At 33.9% G+C, this 24,944-nt stretch overlaps 1 protein-coding gene across 3 annotated transcripts in view; it reads right to left on the bottom strand.

Moving 5' to 3' along the window:
• Nucleotides 1-24,944, bottom strand: part of CCDC171 (coiled-coil domain containing 171) — a 414,598-nt gene that overhangs the window by 90,859 nt on the left and 298,795 nt on the right. For 2 of the 3 annotated variants that reach the window (XM_030817262.1, XM_030817163.1), the window contains one exon: nucleotides 4,727-4,858. In XM_030817262.1, the coding sequence (XP_030673122.1) occupies nucleotides 4,727-4,858 (132 nt within the window). Of the gene's footprint in view, nucleotides 1-4,726; nucleotides 4,859-7,704; nucleotides 7,750-24,944 lie in introns of those variants that run through there. The other variant, XM_030817225.1, reaches the window with a different exon arrangement.

Genomic DNA, 24,944 nt, shown 5'->3' with positions numbered 1-24,944 from the left:
CTGATTGATCATTGCACATTGTATATAGGTATCAAAATATCACATGTACCTCCAAAACATGTACAACCATTACATACCAATAAAAAGGAAAAAAAGTGAAAAAAACTGTATGGCCCAATTGTTTAAATATATATAGGTGTATTAAATATAAATAGTATGTGCATGTGAGTTTGTATTTATGGCTAAAAAATAACTAGAAGAATACATACCAAAATGTTAACATTGGTTGTGTCTGAATGGCAGAATTTCAAATTTTTTTTTAACTTTTATTTTAGGTTTAGAGGTAAATGGGAAGGTTTGTTATATAGGTAAACTCATGTCAGAATGGTTTGTTGTACAGATTACTTTGTCACCCAGGTACTAAGCCTAGTACTCAATAGTTATTTTTTCTGATCCTCTCCCTTCTCCCACACCCTCCAGCCTCAAGGCCCCAGTTGTTCCCCTCTTCGTGTCCGTGTGTTCTCATCATTTAGCTCCCACTTACAAGAACATGTGGTGTTTGGTTTTCCGTTCCTGTGTTAGATTGCTGAGGATGATGGCCTCCAGTTTTATCCATGTTCCCACAAAAAACATGATCTCGTTCTTTTTATGGTTGTATAGTATTCCATGGTGTATATGTACCACATTTTCTTTATCCAGTCTACCATGGATGGACATTTAGGTTGATTCCATGTTTTGCTATTGTGAATAGTGCCACAGTGAACATATGCCTGCGTGTGTCTTTATGGTAGAACAATTTGTATTCCTTTGGGTACATACTCAGTAATTGGAGTGCTGGGTCAAATGGTAGTTCTGTTTTCAGCTTTTTGAGGAATTACCACACTGCTTTCCACTAGGGCTGAACTAATTTACACTCCCACCAACAGTATATGAGCATTCCCTTTTCTCCACAACCTCATCAGCATCTGTTATTTTTTGACTTTTTAATAATAGCCATTTTGACTGGTGTGAGATGCTATCTCATTGTGGTTTTGATTTGCAAGTCTCTAATGATCAGCAATGTTGTTGAGCTTTTCTTTTTTTTCATATGCTTGTTAACTTGTGTGTATGTCTTCTTTTGAAAAGTATGTGTTCATATCCTGTGCCCACTTTTTAATGGGGTTGGTTTTTTCTCGTAAATTTAAGTTCCTTATAGGTGCTGGACATTAAACCTTCATCAGATGCACAGTTGGCAATATTTTTCCCCATTCTGTAGGTTGTCTGTTTACTCTGTTGATAGTTTCGTTTGCTGTACAGAAGCTCTTAAGTTTAATTAGATCCCATTTGTCATTTTTTGTCTTTGTTGCAATTGCTTTTGGCATCTTCATCATGAAATCTTTGCTGGTTCCTATGTCCAGAATGGTATTGCCTAGGTTGGCTTCCAGGGTTTTTATAGTTTTAGGCTTTACATTTAAGTCTTTTATCCATCTTGGATTGATTTTTGTGCACTCAGCAAATGTTAGCTATTGTTACTGTTTAATTATTATTTATTGTTTACTACTGAATCAAAATGGAAACACAAATATTTACTGGATGCCTGCTAATATTTGCCAGTTATTACCAATAGTACATATCATAATTACTGAAAAAATGTAATTCAGAGTATAAGATAATGAATAATAGGTATTACCTTTATAAAGTATAAGTAGAATCTTTTTTATTGCAAACTTCTCTGCATTCACACTGCACTGGACTTTTCATTTAAAGCTAATGGGTCTAATAGGGGTGTTTTTATTCTTCTCAGTATTATAATGAAAGCCTATTTGCTGTTATTTGGAAGATAAAATACTAGTATAGGTTTAAATTTGCTACAGGAACTTAAACGAAAGGTTTCACTGGAGACATGGCCTCACTGGAACATCATATGCCATGGAAAAGTAAATACAAAGCTATGGTAGGCAGTGCTCGATCAAAATTATTTAAAGTTTTTGAAGAAACAGGGAAGGGTGAAGAAACTAAATGGAAAGATACAGAAAAAAAGATCTTAAATAACGATTCCTCAAAATAAAACATACACACACCTTAAAAGTAATGAAAACAAGCTACTGTTGCTTACTTCATCTTTACAAGGGCCTTATAATGGCTGCAATAACAACAGCCACCCTGCATTGTCCGCTTTCTCTAGGCTAGGCACTGTACTACACTTTACACCCATTGCTGTATTCGATCCTACTGCAAGCCTCGGGGATCAGTAGCATTACTTTTCTTTTTTTTTTTTTTTCAGCTAAGGAAATTGGAGGGGAAAGCTAGCAGATCTCAGAAATAAATTGAACTGAATTTTTTCTCCATAGAAAAGCATCAGTCACGTGCTCTTCCGGGTTCAGAGAACACAGGTACTCCACTCATCATCTTCACTCAGTAATAATGCTCACTGGTCTCTTTCCATTCAGGATTATACCTATAATAAAGTTTGCCCCCATCGAAAAAGACAGAAAACTTCAGCTCCTACTTCTATAAATGACAGCTGAGTAAGTTGGGCAAATGGTTCATATACCACCACACCCTGCTGAGTGATCCTCTTTTCATAATCAAAGGCTGAGAACTCCGAATAGTCCACTTCATCCGTACAGAGTCAGAGTACAAAGTTAAACAACTACTGAATTCCCAAGTAGCCACACTTAGCATAAATGCACATATTTTTATACTTCAAAAAAAAGGTGAAATTAGAGTTTCATACTATTAGGCTATAATTAGTCTACAATACAGCATAAACTATGATCTATATCATGCATAGATGCATAATTTTTTATAAATGGAAGAAAAATTCCATTATAGATATCTAAGGTTTTACTCTTACCATGTAACATATGTGTCTACATTTTTTAGTATCAGATTTATTAGTTCAGCTTAGCAGTCAAATACTATTAGACTTAAATCCAGGCTCTTGGCTCTGCCTTTTCCTTGCTGTTGATCTGAGGAGTTACCCGTTGTGTTTGTTGTGGTGGCGGTGGTGAAGTGTAAAATGGAGATAGTGCCATTTATGTGACAGGCTCATTGTGAGAATTAAATAAGATGATATATTCAAAGAGCTAAGCATGGTACCTGGTACATAGTTAAGTGTTTGCTGAAATTGTAGGTACTATTATTATCACTAATGTCTCCTAATTTTCCAACTATGATGTATACTACTAAACTACAATATACATTACAGCATGTCAGTGGAAATTATCCAGGTGGGAATGTATGTAACTATTTTTATTAGAACCTGGAAAAGACAGTAGTTTTAAACTATGGGTCTCTACATTTCCTTCTTCCTGTTCCCAGATATCACAACCCCCAAAAAGGGCATTTTGGGGAATCAACCTCTTTCCAAATCACCAACATCTAGTTTTGAAGAAGTCTTTATTTGTAAATTATGACAAATATTAAGCCTTGTGAGATTCTGAATTGAAATAGCCAAGTAAAGGATTATTTTACAACCACTAGGAAAATCTCAAATCAGACTGTATTCATAGTTATGATGAATTCATAAATACTGACAATCAAATTTAAAATACACATTTTAAATCTCATCTTAACAGTACAGCATTCTACCCTATAACAGAAAATAAAAATATTTTATGCTTACTTTTATAATTATATATATTTTAGATATATTGGACAATCTAACGAAGAAGCAATGAGTATTTTTTTCCTTGTAGAGCATTAATTTGGTACTAATAACAAATTAAATTAGGATATGAAGCATATAAAAAATTAACATTGCTCCACACACACTGACATTAATTTTCTATAAAATTAAAATTCCACAGGGTCATAAACTAAAGAATGAAAAAGATTATTTTAAATCTCAACATATGAAAGATACACTACGTTTTAAGAGATATTTCTCCTTTTAAATACACTAAAAAATAGAGTGCTATTGAACAAGGACAGTCTCTTTTGAAATATCATGCTTCCTATAATTTACATAATGTTGATAGTTTTCTTTTTTTAATGAAGGTTTTGGGCATTAAAAGGACACACTGAATTTCATTTTGTCAGATTAAGAAAAATAACCTTAAGGAAAACATTGATCACAATAATATTAATACAATGTGACATAAAATAGAAGGATACCTACAGCTTCCGAAAATGAATGTTTCTAAAAATAAGTTTATTAGTGTACTTTAAAGTTATTTGAGGTCTTATGATTTGGTATTTTAAGTTTTATAAATGAAATGACCCAATTTGCACATCTTACAATGTTCATTAAAACTAAATATTAAAGGGTAAAATACTCTTCAATGGAAAACACAGATAAGTTTAAGCTTTGCTGAAATTAAATTACTTCATAAGAAATGTTGGATATATTTTGGAATTAATATTGAGATATTTCAGGTATCTCTTTTGATGTTTACATCTAAAGTGATTTATTATTTTATTTTTTATTTTTTTCTAAAATTACTTATTTTCAAACAATAAGAGCAATAAATTGAGACTTGCTTAAAGAGATAACAGCCTAGTGTCTTATTGTCCTCTGCTGATAGGAAAGTATTTTCTTTTAATACTGTGCTTTGCCATAAAACATATTTTTCCTTGGTAAAAACACTTTTCTGGATTATTTTAATAGGCTAGTTCTAGGCTTTAAAGAAAAAAACAATATTTTGTAAAGTACATTGTTACATGATAGAAGAAAAAATGAAGAAACATCTATTTGCATCTCCTTTAAATTATTCACAATACTTTGAGGCTTTCATTCTCTCCAGTTAGTGCAATTTATTTTTCTATATGTCTCAGTAGTAAACAATGTTATTTAGACTCTAACCTGGCATGCTACCACCTCTGGCCCGCCCTTGAGCCCCTCCATTGCAAAGGTCTCCAGGTGCAGTTTGGGTAGCTGCAGGGTGAAGTCATTCCTACTTGCCGCAGACCATGACAGCGAGATCTGATCTCTGACCTAAAGGGAAAAAAACAGCATCAATGGTAATTCCCCTTCAGACACATTAACTGGGATGTACTGGGTCCCCTTGAGCCCACTGAGTGGACTTGCATTGATCGCTGGACCTGAAATCCATGAATAAATTTAGGACTAATTGATTTTTCGTTGCAAATAAATCTCTAATTCAGAGTGCTGGGGGAGAATGTTAAGAAGAAAAAGCATCCTCCTGCTTGAAATGAGGGAGCGGAAGAAGAGTCACTGGAGCTCTTCTGATCAAGAGGTTTTGAATTATTTTTTCACAGTTCCACCCTAAAAAGGAAGAAAAGAAAAAACATTCACAAAATCAAAAACAACAGCCATATCCTAATCATTATCATCTGCTTAGTAACGTGGTGTTTAACTGATATGAACTGATAAATATTGGACAAGATAGTTATTAGGTACTAGTCTTTGAAAAGAAGACTTCAATAACATGTACTCTAGAATCAAAACAAATATACTCAACACAAAAGGAGGCTTAAAAATATACAAGTAAGAGGTTTGTTTGCTCTTTTCACTCTTCTAGAATTGCAGGATTTTATTAAACTTGAGTCTTAATGATTAAATACATATAAACCAACACAGTCACACAATTTCTAAACAATGCAACCGATAAAATCAGTAGTATTTGTACTCTATTTTAAGTATTCGGAAAGCAACAATACAAACACATCACCGATATGTGAAAAATACTAATTCTCTAGTCAGTATGGAATCACAGGCAGTTGATATCACACTGCCACCTTCTGGACAAATGAGAAAATATTCCTTACATAATATAAATGGAAACATTCAAAAACAGGTATTTTGGTTTTTAATTTCCAAACTTGGTAAAAGCCTTAAGAATTCCATAGTTTCGTTTGCATTTAAGAACAGTAAGCTCTCATTTTAATCATATAGTTTAATAATAGGAGTTTTCAATACATAGGCATATTTTCTAACTTTCCTTATGCTTGGAATAAGTTTTAAAATTTTATCTATTTGCTACCATATACTTAATAAATATTATACAATTAGCTCAATGCCACAGGACAAAAAGTTTTTTATAAGGTAGCAAAGGTCAAAAACCAGGTTAACTATAAAAATTGCATTAATTGCTCAAATAAATATATTTCTATCTCTAGTTTTATCCAAGCAACTTCAAATATAACTTGGCAAAAATATAAGATAGAAAATTTCTCCTTCATTTTTCTAGTCTACTCGGGAAGCTTGTAAAACTGTTTGAATTATTTTTATTATATTAATTAGTTCCTTAGGATATATATACATTTCACAAAACTATCCAACTCTATTGAGTTTGTTTAAGCCAGCAAACATACACAAACATATAACGGCATCTTTAACTGTTCAGGCTAATCTATAGGCATAAAAATCCTTATATGTCCCAAGCTGATCTGAAGACTTTCTGTCAATAAGAGAATGTCAAAGTGTATGCTGCAAAACATATACTATGATGTAATTTTTATAATGATGTGAGTACCACATGCATGTTGGAGTCTCAATTCACAATGTATATTTATCTGCAACGAACACTCTCCAGAGTCTTCATTCAGGATAAGAATGCTGTTAAACTTACTTAGCATAACAAAATAAATCATATTTTACAAATACATTTGTTTTAGGTTTTATATTTTATGTGTATGAATACCTTCTCTTGCTTTTTTTGTCACCAATGTGCACTCAGATAAAAGAAAACATTAATGTGGATTAAGGTTCTGAGAATTTATCAACATCAAACCACTAGTGTTTTGCCTTCTACCCTTCTGAACCACAGTCAATAGATCTAAATATTTTACTGCACCCTGGCCAATTCATTGTTTGATGTTTAAAAACTCACCCAGAATCAAAGAAAATTTATTAAATTTGAGCCCCCAAATGAGATACTATTAGCTTTGAAAGTCAAGTTTAACTGCGATATTGATGATTCTCTTTTTTCTGTGACAAAATTCACTAGGGAAATCCTGGATGTCAAAGTACAAAAGCAGATTGCTAATACGGGCAAAGAGAGGGGAAAAAAACCATAAGCAATGTAAGTATAATCCACAACACAGTTCAAGCACTGGAGGTCCTTTAACCTGATTAGCATCAGGCACCATACTTCATCCATGAAGCTTGACATACAGTGAACAGTAAGCCACATTTCATATTCTCTAAATAAACTTTACGAGCATTGTTAAGCTGTGGCATCTTGCTTTTGAAACTGATTTATTGTCAGTTTGATATTTTTGGTATAACATTACTTAATTTGCCAAATTAAATAATTCTTTATATTGAATTAAAAAACCTGCAAAATGCAGCTATTTTTGCTACACCTAATGATAAGCATCATAATCATTTGAATAATATGCATGCTTTAATACTTTCATTTAATTACAAATCATCTGTTGAATCAACTTGACAGTGCCATCAAGAGTGAGAGACCCATGCTATATAATAGATGCAATATCACAAATACTTCTACTAAAATTTTAAGAGTTTTTTTCCACTTTTAAATTAAACTGGAACTTTGAGAGTAAGTATCTAAAATGTTCTCAAATATTTCTAGGAAAAGTTTTTAGAAAAGTCTTCTAAAAGAATTATCTATAAATTATTTTATTTTAATGAGTAAAGGGAGTGAAAGCATCATGTTGAAAGAATACAAAACAGTGACACTAAGACAAGCAAAAATACAATCATGCAGCAAATGAGAAGAAAAGAAAGATGACAAGAAACGGAAGAAATAAAGGGTAGAAGGAAGAGACTTCAGAAAGAATGCAGAAGGCAAGTCTGAATTTCAAGGTGTGAACAGGGAGATTCAACACAGAACAGTAAGAAAGGACTCTTACCTTGTTGCATTAATTTCTTTCATGAAAAGAAATAGAACAGGCAGGCTGAGAACAAAGTAACATATTAAAAGAGAGATAATTTGGAATTTCTTTAGGAAATACAGCTTATTGGATACAAAATTATTATTTTCAAGAATGAGGATCTAAAGCAAATTAAGTTACTGTCAAAAAGTTTTGAAGTAATATTAGAATAGTCAAATTATTTTTTTCCTAAAAGGAAAAGTTTATCTTTTAAAGTACCGAGCTTAGTGTGAATTAGGAATAAAATTCACCAGCAGTCACCTGTCTGTAGATTAAATTATAATTTCAAAAGTCAATATTTAATTATGCTTATAATACATTATTATTCATCCTATAATCAAGATTCTATGCCTTTTTATTCTCATTTATTTATCAATATGACTAATACATGTATACAATGTTTTTCTTCTTCAAAATGCCTAACAGCTCATTTTTAACATACAGAATTTCCCAATATAAATCTCAGTTATCAAATGTTAAACATTCCATAACATTCTTTAAAATCATGCAATATCATATTTTAGAATAATTTTTAAAACCTATATTACTTCTACTCTAAAATTTTGATTTTTAGAAAGAACAGTTTACTTTCTCCCTTTCTTACTACATACTTTCAGAAAGGAGATATTTCTAATAGAATATCATAAAAAACAGGAGAAGAAAATAAATAAAACTTTCTAAAAAGTCAAAACAGTTCCATGAAATATATTTATTTCAAGATAAATACATATTTAAAATATATTTTACTATAATAATCCAGTTCTAGATTTTAAGTGATCCACAAGATCCATACTGTACTATTCCTATTTCTCTCATTAGCCTTTACTCACAAGTAAACAATCCGTTTTCTAATTTTTATGCTCCTACCAAAACAAAAAAAAAAAGCTATTTCTGCTAGATATCAACTATGAAATTAAATTAGTCATTTCTAGAAAAATTGCTCAACTCCCTCCATCTTTTATCATGCACAGCTATAAATCCCTCTGGACTCTATGTTCCAATTAAAAAAAACACTCATGAAATGATTTACTAGCTGTATTTTTACCAATTGGATACCAAGCCAGAAGACCTCAAGGTATACATAAAAACTGAGGTTGACTTAAAAACACATGTAAGAAGATGTATACATTGTCTGAATCCTGAATGCCTGGGAAAGGCAACTGATATTAGGGCTTCATGTCATACTTTTAATCTGCTTCAATTTTATTTATTCCAATCTATTATCGCCTCCGATGCTTCAAAATAAACCTTTTTACCAAATATATTCCCATATGAAAACAGACCTCTAAAATATTTCTTATAATCTCCATTCTCATTATCCTGTGTTCATGTTGTACTTTGCCTCCATTTTCTTGCCCTCCTTTGTCCTACTCCCTCCCTTGTACTTCCTTCCATTCCCACTGATTCCTTACTGCTTCCCTTTCTTCCTTTTATGTTTCATTCTATGCACTAGAACAGCCTACATACTATTTTTCAACCTATGCACCAAAGAGCCGTGTACAGTCAGCACACTACAGCCTGGGAACCAAATCCAGCCCACCGTCTGTTATTATAAATAAAGTTTTATTAGAGTTATACCCACTCATTTACCTATTGTCCATGGCTGCTTTCCTGTTACAATGACAGAGTTGAGTAGTTGAGACAAAGACCATATGGTTCACCAAGCCTAAGATATTTACTATCTGGCCTTTACAGAAAAAGTTGGTCATCCCCTGCTCTGGAGATACAGAAGAAAGATAATTTTTTTTATCATCTATAAAGTTTTTTTTTAAATGACTATCTCTCACCAGAGAATCTACAAACAATTTCTAGTGAGTCAAGTTTATATAGCCAATACAGGGTGCCATCTCAAAGACACTTTCTGTTTCCTTTCTTCAATTTTTCCAGAAATCTGTGTACCATCTCCTGATACATTTTCAAGTTTTATATAGTCTAGTACACAACTTGACTGGTCCTAACTTTCCTGACCACAGCTAACTTTCCTGGTCACAACTACTGACCACTTATTCTAATACCTAATTAACAGAAATTCTGGTTAAACAAGTAGAAGAGGCATACTGGAGCGTCTTTTGTAAATACAAAGAGAAGGGAACTAGCCAGAGTTAACCATATACTCTGTAATACACAGTAGCAAAAACAAAAAACAAAAAAAAACCACTATGCTTTCAGAGGCTTTTAGCAAGTATGACCAGATAAGAACACTATTCTAAACTCATGAATTCTACAATGTAGAAGAAAGATAAAATAATAAAGAAAACATAATTAGACAGTTCCAAGACTCTGATATGTACCCGTGATAGGAGGAAGCATCAAAGTGTGTCAATGCAATGAAAATGATATTCAGGGATAGGATGGTTATATCTAAATGGATACTTTCCTCCTTCTTTAACCTTTTCTTTAACTATACAATTAATCAAATGGACAGACAGATAACAATACTACTTCTATTAGTAATAATACAATCAGTACCTCCAAAAGTACTTCATACTTTTCAAAGTTCAGTTGGCCCTCCATATTTGTGGGTTCCATATCCATGGATTCAACTATGAACTGAAAGTATATATTTTAAGCTGCATCTGCCCTGAACATGTGCAAACTTTTTTCTTTTCATTATTCCCCAAACAATACAGTATAATTTAGATAGTACTTACATTGTATTAGGTACTATAAATAAATCTAGAAGTGATTTAAAGTGTATGGAAGGATGTGCATAGATTATATGCAAATACTACACCATTTTATATCAGGAACTTCAATATCATGGATTTTGGTATCCACAGAAGGTTTGGGAACCAATCCCCAAGGAAACCAAGGGACAACCGTACTCTCCACACTACATCACTTGATTCTGTCACCCACCTTGTGAAATAGTTATTGCCATCTCTAATATGAGGATACTAAGTCTAGTGTTCTTAGTGCCAAACAATAATGCATTTTAATATCTGTATATGAACAATTAACAGTTGAAGAAATTACTTAAGATTTTGGTACTTCCATTTCCCTATTTTTTTCTTTATATCTATTGTCTGGCAATCTTAGCAACAATGTTTGTTTCATAAAAGTGGTTTCATGATAATCAATGAATATTAAACATCTTTATTTTCCTCAATAGTTTCCTTGCACCTGTGGGCATTCCCATTCATTCATATCCTCTCTCTCTCTCTCTCTCTCTCACACACACACACACACGTGTACACACATGCACACAATTATTACACTAAGAAACAAGTTACCTGTGTAGCAATTATCCTTATACAATGATCACAATGTCATAATGGAGGATCCTCAAACCACAATGTCCCAGGACATAAGCAACAGTTCCAGCTGCGCTCCACACCTACTGGAAAGAGACCTTGACGCTCTCTCAGCAGAAGCAGGCATTCCATTGGCACTGCAGCAGGCATAGAAACTCATAATTTGAAAAGTGGGAGGTAAGCAACTAGCCCTCTTTTGCTGGCAGATTATTTAACTTAATCTACAACTCTGGAGCAAAGCCAGAACTCTCCCATGACTGCCAGCTGCTGTCACCAGAAAAGAGGGCAAAATCCACCACCACAACCACACCACACATTATAGTTACATCCCAATTATAGAAATTAAAAAATGAATCTCTTGAATCAAACTATCAATCTGGCTACATCCCAATTAAAGATCTAAAAAACTGACTATTCAAATCCAATTATCAAGATGGAAAATAGGGTGATTTAATCATGGACATCTTATAAGTCACTAGATAACATGATAAATCTGTAGCATAGGCTATATACTATAGAATGCATCTCACAGAGTGCTTTGACCTTGAGCTATTTAAACAAACAAACAAAAAAAACATACTTGAGAATAGAATTGATAACACTCATCCACACAGATATATTTTCATTCTGAAGATAAATTATTTTAAAGGATAAAGACAGATATACGCTGAAATTAGTTATTTAGATGTGTTTAAGCTAAAAACTGCTAAGCACATGTACATGATATTCTGTAGTGTCTTATCTTTAGTTTGTCAAGGTTTTAAAATCCCTCTTGAGCTGGAGTATCATTTTTAGCTTGGCTAGGTCAGAATGACACTGAACAATATGAATAATGACACACAAGACAGCTATATGGACAGAGTTGTCATCAGCAAGCCAGCTGTGTTAACACCTGTGTGTCCTGCACAGCTGATACTCAGGAACCAAGATCAAGAAACTGAGAATAGAGTTCAAAGACCATAAGTAAGTAATAGAGAGTAATTGACAAGCCACTAAAAATTGGGTTTTTTAGAGGCAGAGGATCATGTTTCAACTTTTAAAATACTGTCAGTTTCATAAATTAAAAATTATTCTTTGTACTCCTTATAAATGCACTGAAAACTAAAAATCAAAAATAACTATATATTATTATTTACTCTGGTTAATCACTGTTAATGTAAAATTATAAAATTATATTTAAAGATTTGGTTATACAGTGTCTTCATCTATCGTATCCTGTTTGACACTATTTCTTTCCACAATCCACTCTAAGAATAGAAGTAATCATCTTTCTATCTCATAGGAATCAAACTAGTCATTACATTACCTGCAAATTCATTGTTAGCACACCTCTTTCCAAGAGATATTCTGACAATTGAATTTAGGCTTTCTCCTCTAGGTCTTGATTAGGCAAAGTGAAATACACATGCTATTTTTAGTAATCAAATAAACAAAACAGGTGACAATATCAGCAAAACTTTCCTTAGAATCTAGAGATGGCTTATGTTATACTTAGAGACTATATGGTGGTAAAATTTGACTCATTCCACAAACATTCATTAAGTGCCTACTGGGTACCAGGCACAGTGATAGACGCCAAGAATATAAAAATTAAGGAGACAGAATTCCATCCCTCAAGGACTTCAAACTCTAGTAGCATAATTAATCTCTTGAAATGCATTTTCTAGCTTCCCATTTATCTATAATGTCTTGTTTCTCCTGTCAATTGCTATACTGCCTTCTTTCTTTGCCAGAGTATTATGTTAATCAATCTCAAACCTTTATCTTTAGCCTTGACTTTCCCTTGAGGTTCAGACTCACACATCCTGCTGATTATACCACATTACCTTAAATTCAGTATTTCCAAAACAAAACTCATCATTGTCTCCCTTCTCCCTACTTAATAAAAATAAAAATAATTTAAGCAAAAAGGCTGCTTTCTGTATTCCCAGCATCCTTTGCCCCATCAGGGGAATCATCCTCCCCTGCCTCTTTCTTATCATCATATGCCACTTTGCTGAATAAGTTTCACATCCTTTCTTCTGATACCACCTACCATCACTCTTCTGGTTCAACCCTTCTCAGCCCCCATCTAGCCTAATGCTATAGCTTCCTAATAGAGCTGTCTATTCAGACTTGTGGCTCTTAAAACCGCTTTTATTACTCACTATATCCACTTTGCAAAATGTGCTCTCTAGAGCCCAAATTTTATTAGAAAATCCAACCACATCAACCCCCAGCTTAAACCCTAGTTTGCTCCCCACTCCTTGCATTATATGATCCAAGGTTCTTAGCATGGCAAAAAAAAGTCCTTCCATGACCTAGCTACTACCTGCCTCATTGAGCTTCATCTCTTTTACTCTTTTTGCATTTAATATTGAACTTAGAATATTTAGTCATTCATGCTTCCATGAACTTGTTGCTCATGCCACTCTCTTTGCTAGCAAACTTTTCCCATCTTCCTCACATTTTGAGGCCCCATCCAGGCATTAGTTTTCGTCTAAGAAACCTCTAGGCAATCCCTGAGTTTTCTAAGTATGCCACAGATGAGCATAACTGTCTATATAGAACTGTGATACACACACACACACACACACACACACAGAGTTGAACTTTGAACAACATGTGGGTTAGGGATGCCAACCCCCACAGAGTTGCAAATCCATGTGTAACTTCTGACTCCCCCAAAACTTAACTACAAACAGTCTACTATTGGAAGCCTTACTGATAACATAAACAGTTGATTAACACATATTTTGTGTTATGTGTATTATATACTATATTCTTATAATAAAGCTAGAAAAAAGAAAATGTTATTAAGAAAATCGTAAAGAAGAGAAAATATATTTACTATTCATTAAGTGGAAGTGGATCATCATAAGTCTTCATCCTCATAATCTTCATGCTGAATAGGCTGAGGAGGAGAAGGAAGAGGAGGGGTTGGTCTTGCTGTCTCATGGATGGCAGAGTTGGAAGAAGATCCATGTATAAGTGGACCCACACAATTCAAACCCATGTGTTCAAGGGTCAACTTTATATACATACACACACACACACACACGCACATACACACACACAAAATATGACAAATATACATACATATATATGTGTATGTAGATATATATATATATGTATGTATATTTGTTTCCCCAGAGGCTAGTACAGTTTCTGGAACATTATATGCACTAAAAATGTATTTGTAGAATTTAATTATTATAAATGTTGTGTTTCATGATGGGTTCTAGGTTTTAAATAACTTTTCTGAAGAAGCAAATCCAAAAAGACGTCAGCAAAACCCCTGTGACTTCCTAAATATTGTTCCAGTATTATATCAGTCCGATAAATTTAAAGGATTTATAGACACAAGGTCTTAAGGAGTTTTTTACAATTTCTGGATTGTCATTTCCTGTTTTATCTTTTAGATGATTTACGAAAAAAGCACCTAACACTTCTCAATGAATATTCTTTGGTACTTTTAAAGCCTGTATGTTATGGCCGTACATAGGGAATATTTCAGTTAATCTTTCCAAACTTGTAGGACTCATGCTATCTCAAAAGCCTCAAGAATGCAGCCATTCTACTCATTCAACAACAAACATGACTACAAAATTATTAGCTTCTTCTTCACATTTCAATTTTACCTAAGTTTTCTTACTTTTACTCTCAGCTGCAGTAAACTGTGATATCTCTCTATTAGGAACTTGGTTAATATCTAATAAATACTTATTTTTATCATATCTAATCCTAACCAATTCAGACATTATCCTACCCATCTAGGCATTATCCTATCCTGAAATTATTTTAATATAATTGTTGTACTTTCCCTTTACCCCACACAATAGAAATACTTAGGCACATTTGGAGAGGCTCTAATTAAACTATCGCAAGGACAAAAAACCAAACACCGTATGTTCTCACTCATAGGTGAGAACTGAACAATGAGAACACTTGGACACAGGAAGGGGAACATCACACACCGGGGCCTGTCATGGGGTGGGGGACGGATAGCATTAGGAGATATACCTAATGTAAATGACGAGTTAATGGGTGCAGCACACCAACATGGCACATGGATCCATATGTAACAAGCCTGCACGTTGTGCACATGTACCCTAGAACTTAAAGTATAATAAAAAAAGAAATAATAATTCCTGTATTATCAGTAAAACTGAAAGCCTACTGGTAGAGCTATTAAAAAACAAAAGTATATGCTTTTAGAGATTGATGTTGGCAAAAATGATGGACTAAGGAACTCCAAAAGCTGGTCCTTCCATAAAAGTAGCAAATAAACTGGCAAAAAATGTCAGAATTAGCTTTTTTCAGAACTCGAGAAGCTAACTGAAAGTTTACAGTAACCAGGTAAAAGCTTAACCAAGAAAAATGTCTGAATCTCAGTATTTAAGGAACGCTGTCAAAACAGTGGTTGACTACTAAGCCAACAGAGACTTCAGTGGCTATACATGACAAAGGATACGACTTTACGAAATTAGTTCAGAAAGACAGCCTTTACAAAATCAGTTCAGACTTTACACAATCAGTCACTAAATACAAAACAACAACTAGAGCAAGCAGCAACAACTCTGGAGATGGGGAGAATCTTATTTCCAGAGTTGTCAGATTATAATTTTCAAAATATCTACTTTTCAACAAAAATTTGTGTATGCCAGGAAAAAAGAAAGTATAGCTCATTTCCAATAAAAACAGAAATGAACAGGAACTGTCCTTGAGGAAGTCAAAACATTGACCTTACCACATAAGTACTTTAAATCAATTATTTTAAATGTGCATATAAAGTTATAGAAAATCATGTACAAGGAACTAAAAGAAACCATGAGAACAATGTCTTTCAAAATAGAAAATGTAAATGAAAAGAAAAAGAAGCAAAATATTAATTTTGAAGTTGACACATTCAAAATTTGGTGGTGGGGTGGGGGTAGTTAGAAAAAAAAACAAAACCTGTCAACCAAAAATTCTATTTGTGACAAAAGTGTCCTTAAAAACGAAGGAGAATGATAGCAGCCAGATGGTGGAATAGGAAACCCTCGACTCTCCTTCCCCCATGGACACACTGATTCAACGGCAAATTTCAATTCCCTTTATGGAAATTTCAGAAAGTAGCTGAGAGGCTCCTGCAACCTGGGCAACAAGAAATCAGTCACATTGAAACCACTGGGAAAACTGAAGACGTTCTCTAATCATAATCCCCACTCCCAGCACAGCATCATTATTATCAGGAGAGAACTCTCAGCTCCCAACTCTTTATGAGAAGGGAAGAAATTGGACTGTGCATACAATGTCCCACTCTTCAGAGTTCTATCTAAAGGATTGGCTTTTGTCTCACCTGTGTTTGAGTACTGACATGACCCAACATATGATAGACCCACAGAGAAAAAAGGTGGTGGTTTGGACTAGAGCACAGATATTCGTAACAGCTCTCCCCTGGCTTGGCACAGAAAGGACCAGTGACAAAAATCCCCAGCTCTCAGCCACTACCTTGGGAGGAAAAGAATTGGGCCATACATACAACATTCCAACTTTTCCAGGTATTACCAGAGGGTAATATTTCTATCTTTTGTCTTGCCTGTCTCAAAGCACTGATGAGGCACAGCATACTCTAGAACCCTGGAGCCTTTAAGAAGATGACAGTTTGGACTAACACAGAAGTTTGAGAGCCTCATAGAAGCTCTAGCCGAGTTTATTGGTGAAGGTCTTCTCTGGTACAAAGCCAAGGTCCTTGAAGACTGAGAGAGATGGTAGGTTCTTTTTTTTTTTTTTTTCTTAATGCATAGATACCAACACAAAGAGTCAAGGAAAATGAATAAAACAGAGAAACATAATCCAAAAAAGGAACAAGATAAAACTCCAGAAACCAATACTAATGAAATGGAGATATATTAATTATCTGAAAGAGAATTCAAAATACTGTCCTAAAAATGACCGATAAGCTCAGAAAAATAATACATGAACAAAGTGAGAATTTTGGTAATAAGAAAATTTAAGAGAAACAAATATTAGGGCAGAAGAATATAATAACTCAACTAGAAATTCAAGAGAGGTTCAACAGCAGACTAAAACCAGCAGAAAAAAAAAATTGGTGAACTTGAAGATAGGCCATGTGAAATCATCCAGTCAGAGGAAGAAAGTAATAACAGTAATAAAGAATAAAGACAGCTTAAGGGACTTACAGAAAATCATCAAGCGGACAATATATGGATTACAGGAGTCAGAGAAAAAAAAAAAAAGAAAAAAACTAGAAAGTTTATTCAAAAAAATAATGGCTGATAATTTCCCAAATCTGGGGAAGAAAATGAACATCCAAACCCAGGAAGCTTAATGAACCCCTAATAAGATAAACTAAAGAAATCCACACCAAAACACATTATAATCAAATTTTCAAAGACAAAGAGAATTTTGAAAGAAGCAAGAAGAAAATGACTCATTACAAACAAGGGAATCCCTATTAAACTATCAATTGACTTTTTCAGCACAAACTTTGTAAGCCAGAAGGGAGTAACATGACGTATTCAAAGAGATGAAAGGGAAAAAGAATGCTATCTAAGAACACTATATCTGGCAAAACTGCCCTTTAAAAATGAAGGAAACATAAAAACTTCCCCGATGAAAGCTGAGGAAGTTCATCACTCACAGACTTACCTTACAAGGAGTGTTAAAGGCAGTTCTTCAAGTAGAAATAATAGAATGCTAAACAGCAACATGATACCATAAGAAAGTATAGAACTCAAAGGTAAATATATAGATATACAGAATGTTTTATTACTCTAATAGTGGTGGGTAAATCACTTTTATTTCTAATGTAAAAGTTAAAACACAAAAGTATTAAAAACAACTATAAGTAAAAAATATGTAAATGATTACACCATATAGTAAATTGTGACATCAATAACAAAATGTGAAGGGAGGAGAAGTAAAACTGTAGAGTTTTTGCATGTGATTAAAGTTAAGTTGTTATCAACTTAAACTGTCATAACCATATTTTATATAAGCCCCAGGGTAACTGGAAACAAAATACCCATATAAGTTACACAAAAGTAAAAAAGAAATTAATAAAAGCTTATCAATACAAAAAAAAATCAATGAAACACAAAGGATGAGAGCAAGGGAGAAAAAATGAACTAAGAACTGTGCACTAAGGAACTCCAAAAGCTCTGGAACTCCAAAAACAAATGAACTATAAGACAAACAGAAAATGATGAACAAAATGGCAATAATAAATAATTTCCTATCAGTAATTACTTCAAATATAAACAGATTTAACTTCTGATAAATAAATAGATTTAACTTCCAATAAAGAGACACAGAGTGGCTGGATTTAAAAAAAAAAAAAAAAAAAAAAAAAAACAAGATCCAACTGTATATTACCTATGAGAAACTCACTTTAGATTTAAGGATGTGCATCGACTGAAAGTAAAGTGTTGGAAATAGATATTCCATTAGTTACCATTTGGTAACCAAAACAGAGTAGGAGTGAATATATTTATATCATACGAAATAGATCAGAAGCCAAAAACTGTCAGGAGGGAGAAAGAATAACATTATATAATGATGTAAGAGTGCAGTCTCCAGGGACATATAACAATTTTAACAATTATCACATACACACACACACACACACACACACACACACACACACACACCTAACAACAGAGCACCTAAACATATAAAACAAACACTGGCAGAACTGAAGGGAATATAGACAGCAACACAATAATAGTAGGAGACTTCATTACCCCACTTCCAATAACAGAGAGAACAACCAGTCAGAAAAAGAAATGGCAAACACAAACAACACTACAGACCAAATGAACCTAATGAACATACGTAGACCGTTCCAGTATACAGCAGCAGAACACGCATTCTTCTCAAGTGTACACACATCATTTTCCAGGATATATCATATGTTAGGTATCAAAACAAGTCTTAATAGATTTAAGAATATTAAAATCATACCAAGTTTCTTTTCTGACTGTAACGAAATGAAACCAGAAACAAAGCATAGAAGAAAAACTGGAAAATTCACAATATATAGAAATAAATTTTTGAACAACCAACGGCATAAGAAAGAAATCATTAGGAAAGTTAGAAAATATCTTGATACAAATTAAAATGAAAATTAAATACACCATATCAAAACTTAAGAGACTCAGTGAAAGCAGTAGTAAGGGGAAACGTACAGCAGTAAACACCTACATTAAAAAAAAGAAAGATGTCAAATAAATGATTTAATTTGGCACGTCAAGGAACGAGAAGAAGAACAAACTAAACCCAAAGTTAGCAGAAGGAAGGAAATAACAAAGATTAGAACAGGAAAAGAATAAAGAACAGAAAAACACAATAGAGAAAATCAGTAAAACTAAGAGTTTATATTTTGAAAAGATGAAATTTACAAACCTTTAGTAAGACTAAGCAAAAAAGATAAAACTAAAAAAAAAAACACAAAAAGGAGAAATTATAACTGATACAACAGAAATAAAAAGAATCATGAGAGACTACTATGAACAATTATATGCAATATAGTAGATAATCTAGAAGAAATGGATAAATTCTAAGAAACATGCAACCTAACAAGACTAAATGATTAAAAAAAAAAATAGAAAGTCTTGAACAGAGGCTGGGTGTCGTGGCTTATACCTATAATCCAAGCACTTCGGTGGCCAAGGTGGGAGGAGTGCTTGAGGCTAGGAGTTCAAGACAGCCTGGGCAACATAGTGAGACGCTATCTCTTCAAAAAATAATAATAATTTAAAAATTAGCAGGATTTGGTGGCATATGCCTGTAGTCACAGCTACTTACGAGACTAAGGTAGGAGGATCTCTTGAGCCCAGGGGTTTGAGGCTGCAGTGAGCTATGAGTATGCCACTGTACCACTCTAGCCTAGGCAACAGAGCAAGACACTTTCTCAAAAAAGAAAAAGAAAAAAGAAAGAAAGATGGGGGTGGGGTGGGGTCAGAGGGGGAAAGGAAGAAAGAGAGGAAGGGAGGGAGGGAAGATCTTTGACAATAGTAAGGAGATTGACTCATTAATCAAAAATCTTCTGACAAAGAAAAGCCCAGGACCAGGTGGCTTTACCGATGAATTCTAAAAGACAATTAAATAATTAATGTTAATGATTTTCAAACTCCTCCAAAAAATTTGAAAAGGAGGGAAAACTTCGAAATATATTTTATGAGACCAGCATTTTCCCGATACCAAAGCCAGACAAAGATATCACAAGAAAAAAAAGCTACAGGCCAATATCCCTGATGAATATAGATCTAAAAATCCTCAACAAAATATTAGCAACTGAATTCAAAAGCACAAATAAAGGATTAGGCGCCACTACAAAGTAGGACTTATCCCTGGGATGTAAGAATGGTTCAACATACAAAAATCAATTATGATACACAACATTATCAGAATGAAGGACAAAATTCACACAATCATCTCAATAGATACATAAAAAGCATTTGATAAAATTGATAAAAATTCAATAGCCTTTCATGACAAAAATTCTCAACAAACCAGGAATAGAAGAAAAGTACCTGAACACACCAAAGGCCATATATGTAGAGTTTACAGCTAATATCACACTCAGTGATTAAAAACTTAAAGCTTTTCCTCTAAAATCACGAACAAGGTAAGGGTGTCTGCTTTTACCACTTGTATTCAACATATCATTGAATATCCTAGCAAGCGTGATTTGGCAAGAAAAATAAGTAATAGGCATCCAAACAGAAAAGGAAGAAGTAAAACTGTCCCTGATTACAGATGACATGATTTTCTACACAGAAACCCCTATAGAATATATGAGTATTCCTTACGTATGGAATATCCTAGTTCAGTATTAATTCAACTAGATTGTTATGAATTAAGATGTTAATTGTAAACACCAAGGTAAACACTAAAAAAAAATCACACTTATAACCACATCAAAAAGAATCAAATAGTTACAAATTAATTTAACTACAGAGGTGAAAGACTTGTACACTAAAAAGTACAAAACATTGGCAAAAGAAATTAAAAATACAACAAATGAAAAAACATTGTGTTCCTGTATTGGAAGACTTATTATCGTTAAAATGTTCATACTACCCAAAGTGATTTACAGATTCAATGTAATCCCTATCAGAATCCCAGTGGTATTTTTGCAGAAATAGAAAAAGCAATTTTAAACTTCATATGCAACCAGAAACTGCCTCAAATAGCCAAAAAGAGCTTGAAAAATAAAGGCCAAGCTGGAGGCCTCACACTTTCTGATTTCAAAATATATTACAAAGATGGCTGGATGCAGTGGCTCACGCCTGTACTCCCAGCACTTTGGGAGGCCAAGGTGGGTAGATCACCTGTGGTCAGGAGTTTGAGACCAGCCTGGCCAACTTGGTGAAACCCCATCTCTACTAAAAATACAAAAAAATTAGCCAGGCATGGTGGTGTGCGCCTATAGTCCCAGCTACTCAGGAGGCTGAGGCAGGAGAATTGATTGAACCCAGGAGGCGAAGGCTACGGTGAGCCAAGATCATGCCACTGCACTCCAGCCTGGGCAAAAGACTGAGACTCCCTCTCAAAAATAAAAATAAAAAAATATACATATGCATATATATACATATATACACATATGCATATATATACACATATATACATACACATATATATACACATCTGCATATATATACATATATACATATATATACATATATATACATATATATATCTAAACTATAGTAATTAAAACAGTACGGTATTGGCAGAGAAACAGACATAGAGTTCTATGGAACAAAACAGAAAGCCCAGAAATAAATCCACACATACATGGTCAATTGATCCTTGACAAGAGTGCAAAGAAGACACAATGGGGAAAGGATAGTTTCCTTTAACAAAGGGTGTTGGGAAAACTGGATATCACTTGCTAAAGAATGAAACTGGGCCAGGCACGCCTGCAATCCCAGCACTCTGTGAGGCCGAGGTGGGTGGATAACTTGAGGCCAGGAGTTCAAGACCAGCCTGGCCAACACGGTGAAACCCCACTTCTATTAAAAATATAAAAATTAGCCAGTCATGGTGGTGTATTACTGTAGTTCCAGCTACTTAGGAGGCTGAGGAACGAGAATCACTTGAACCCAGGAGGCAGAGGTTGCAGTGAGCCGAGATCATGCCACTGCACTCCAGCCTTAGTGACAGAGCAAAACTTTGTCTAAAGAAAAAAAAAATGGAGCCTACCTTACACCATATTTAAAAAAATCTACTTAAAATGGATTAAAGACTTAAACATAAGACTTACAACTATAAATTTCCTAGAACAAGACAGAGGAGAAACTTCATGACATTAGTCTTTCCAATGATTTCATGGATATGACATTAAAAGCACAAGAAACAAAAATGAAAACAGACAAGTGAAACTACATCAAATGAAAAAGCTTCTGCATAGCAAATAATAATAATAATAATCAACATAATGAAAAGGCAACCTATGGGGTAAGAGAAAACGCTTGCAAACCATATAAGGGTTTTAATTTCTAAAATATAAGAGGTTAATTTCTAAACTCTATACAACTTAATAGCAAAAAGAAGCTAATAACCTGATTTTAAAATGGGCTAAGAATTTGAATGGACATTTATCCAAAGAAGACATACAAATGGTCAAACAGGTATATGAAAATATCCTCAATGTCACTATCATCAAGGAAATAAAAATCAAAACCACAATGAGGTATCACCTCATACCTATTAGGATGACTATTATAAAAAGATTTTTAAAAAGACAAGTGTTGGCAAAGATGTGGAGAAACTGGAACCCACGTACACAACAGCAAAGGAATGTAAAGTGGTGCAGATGCTCTGGAAAAAAAAGTATGGAGATTCCACAGAAAGTTAAAATTAGAACTACCACATATGATTCAGCAGCCACTTCTGGGTATTTATCTAAAAGAATTGCAGTAAGAATCTCTAAGAAATATATACACTCCCAAGTTCACTTCAGTACTATTTATAATAGCCAAGATCTAGAAACAGCCTAAATGTCTATTGAGAGATAAATGGATACATAAAATATGGTATATACATACAATAAAATATTACTCAGCTTTTAAAAGGAAGGAAATAATCAGCCTTTTAAAAGAAGGAAATCCTATGATATACAACAAAATGGATGAACCTTGAGGACATTATACTAAGTAAAATAAACCATTCACAGAACAAATACTACATAACTCCACTTACATGACGTATCTACAATAGTCAAACTCATGGAAACAGAGAGTAGAATGGTGGTTACCAGGGGCTGCGATGGGGGAGGGAGAAGTGGGGAGCTGTTAATAAATAGGTATAAAGCTTCAGTTATGCAAGATGGATAAGTTCTGAAAGTCTGCTTTATAACATTGTACCTGTGGTTAACAATAGTGTATTGCGTATGAAAAATCCATTAAGAGGCTAGATCTTAGATTAAGTATTCTTACCACAATAAAATTAAAATTTTTTCTAATGAAGCAGAAATTAAGACATTCCAAGATAAACAGAAGCTAAGGGAGTTCACCACTAGATCTGCCCAATAAGAAATGCTAAAGGGAGTCTTGAAGTGAAAGGATACTAGACAGTAACTCAAATTCACATGAAAAAATAAGGAACGTCAGCAAAGGTAACTATGTAGGGAAATATAAAAGTCAGTATTAATGCATGTTTGGTTTGTTAACTCCTCTTTTTCTTCTATAGATTTAAAAGACAACTATATAAAACAATCATTATAAACTATATTGACGGGCACACAATATATAAGAGTGTAATTTGCAACAACATGAAGAGAAAGGATGAAGCTATATAAGAGCAAAATTTTTTAAACATAATTGGCACTACGTTGGCATTAATTCAAACAAGATTGTTTTGAACTAAGATGTTAATTATAATCACCAAGGGTAACAAGGGTAACACTAAGAAAACAACTAAAAATGTATAGTAAAATAAAAGAGAAGGGAATAAAAAAATGGTGTACTACCAAAGATCTAATGCAGACAAGAAGGACTAGTAGAGGAACTGAGGAACAAAACAGATATAACGCATGTAGAAAAAAATGGCAGAAGTCCTTCCTTATCACAATTACGTTAAATGTAAATTGATTTAAATATCCAATTGAAAGTCAGAAGTTAGCAAAATGAATGTTTTTCAAAACGTGATTCATTTTACACTATCTATAATAGATTCATCTTAGATACAAAGACACAAATAGGTTAAAAGTAAAAAGACAGAAAAAGACAGCCCACGCAAACAGTAACCAAGAGAGCTGGAGTGCCTACACTAACATCAGACGAAAGACTTTAAGATCAAAATTATTGCAAGAAACAAAGACACCATACAATGATAAAAGAGTCAATCCACCAAGAAGATATAACAATTTCCACATAATCTCAAAATATATGAAGCAAAACTGACCAAATTGAAGAGGAAAAAGAGTTCAACAATAACATTTGGAGACTTTGACATCATACTTTCACTAATGAATAAGACACCCAGACAAAAGACAATCAAGGATTTAGAAGACTTGAACACCATAAACCCACTAGACATAACAGACATATATAGAACACTCTACCTAACAAAAGAATATATATTCTCTTAAAATGCACATTTAGGCCGGGCGCGGTGGCTCAAGCCTGTAATCCCAGCACTTTGGGAGGCCGAGGTGGGCGCATCACGAGGTCAGGAGATCGGGACCATCCTGGCTAACACGGTGAAACCCCGTCTCTACCAAAAATACAAAAAAAAAAAATTAGCCGGGCGTGTTGGCGGGCGCCTGTAGTCCCAGCTACTCGGAGAGGCTGAGGCAGGAGAATGGCGTGAACCCGGGGGGTGGAGCTTGCAGTGAGCTGAGATCGCGCCACTGCACTACAGCCTGGGGGACAGAGCAAGACTCCATCTCAAAAAAAAAAAAAAAAAAAAAAAAAATGCACATTTAACATTTAGCAAGACAGACCATATTCTGGACCATACAACAAACTTTAA

This window comes from Nomascus leucogenys, chromosome 1a (genome assembly GCF_006542625.1).
Source record: "Nomascus leucogenys isolate Asia chromosome 1a, Asia_NLE_v1, whole genome shotgun sequence".
In the NCBI taxonomy this organism is placed as follows: Eukaryota; Metazoa; Chordata; class Mammalia; order Primates; family Hylobatidae; genus Nomascus; species Nomascus leucogenys.
This window is presented reverse-complemented; position numbering and strand designations above follow the sequence as displayed.